We start from the raw sequence: 741 nt of genomic DNA on the forward strand, positions 1-741 counted from the left end.
GTCCTATCACTCTGGGAATGAGCTGAGCCCTGCGGACCCCAGTTCCTGCGGCCCAGAGCATCAGTGGCCTCTTGTTCTCTCAGATTTCTCCCCTCACAGCCCAGCCGGAGGACACGCCCCCGTCCACGCCCCCGTCCACGCCCCCGTCCACGCCCCCGTCCACGCCCCCGTCCACGCCCCCGTCCACGCCCCCGTCCACGCCCCCGTCCACCGGTGGATCTACTTAAGCAGACAGATGCGTGTGATGCAAAAGGAGGGCCCTTGGGGACCTGGGGAACCTAGCCTGGGGACCTGGGGACCTGGGGGCCTGGGGCGGCCATCTGCAGGACCATTCCCGGTTGAGGCCCAGGAGCCAGAACGCTGAGTCTGGACTTTGCTCTGGGGCCCGAGGCCACCGAGCTGCCCACCTGCTGGTCGCCCATATATTCCCCAAAGTGGAAGACGCGGGCCTTGAGCTCCAGCTCAGAAGCCATCTCTTCTTCCTTGGCAATGGACATGGTCATCGTGGTCACCCACTGCTTCAGCTGCTGGACCTCCCTGTCCCTGCATGGGGGGGGGGGGGTGACACGGCCTCTAAGACAATCGACCCTCTGGCTTCAGGAGCGGGGAGTCCCAAAGGCTAGAGGGAGGGATGCAGAAGGTGAGACTCCAAAAAAACAAATTTTGGTGGGGGGGGGGGGTGCACCAGGGGTTGATCCGAGAGGCGGTGACCCTACGTGACCCCGTCCCCGAGCCCTTTTA

At 64.5% G+C, this 741-nt stretch overlaps 1 protein-coding gene across 5 annotated transcripts in view; it reads right to left on the reverse strand.

Annotated features, from left to right (window-relative positions):
* Positions 1–221: 221 nt before the first annotated feature.
* The window catches only part of Cfap100 (cilia and flagella associated protein 100), a 13,408-nt gene continuing 12,888 nt past the window's right edge, over positions 222–741 (reverse strand). For 2 of the 5 annotated variants that reach the window (XM_048787167.1, XM_048787169.1), the window contains exon 15: positions 222–543. In XM_048787167.1, coding sequence (XP_048643124.1) covers positions 279–543 — 265 coding nt within the window. In that variant the 3' untranslated portion in view covers positions 222–278. The remainder of the gene's footprint in view (positions 544–741) is intronic. The other 3 variants (XM_048787168.1, XM_048787170.1, XM_048787171.1) reach the window with 3 other exon arrangements.

This window comes from Marmota marmota, unplaced genomic scaffold (assembly GCF_001458135.2).
Source record: "Marmota marmota marmota unplaced genomic scaffold, marMar, whole genome shotgun sequence".
In the NCBI taxonomy this organism is placed as follows: domain Eukaryota; kingdom Metazoa; phylum Chordata; class Mammalia; order Rodentia; family Sciuridae; genus Marmota; species Marmota marmota.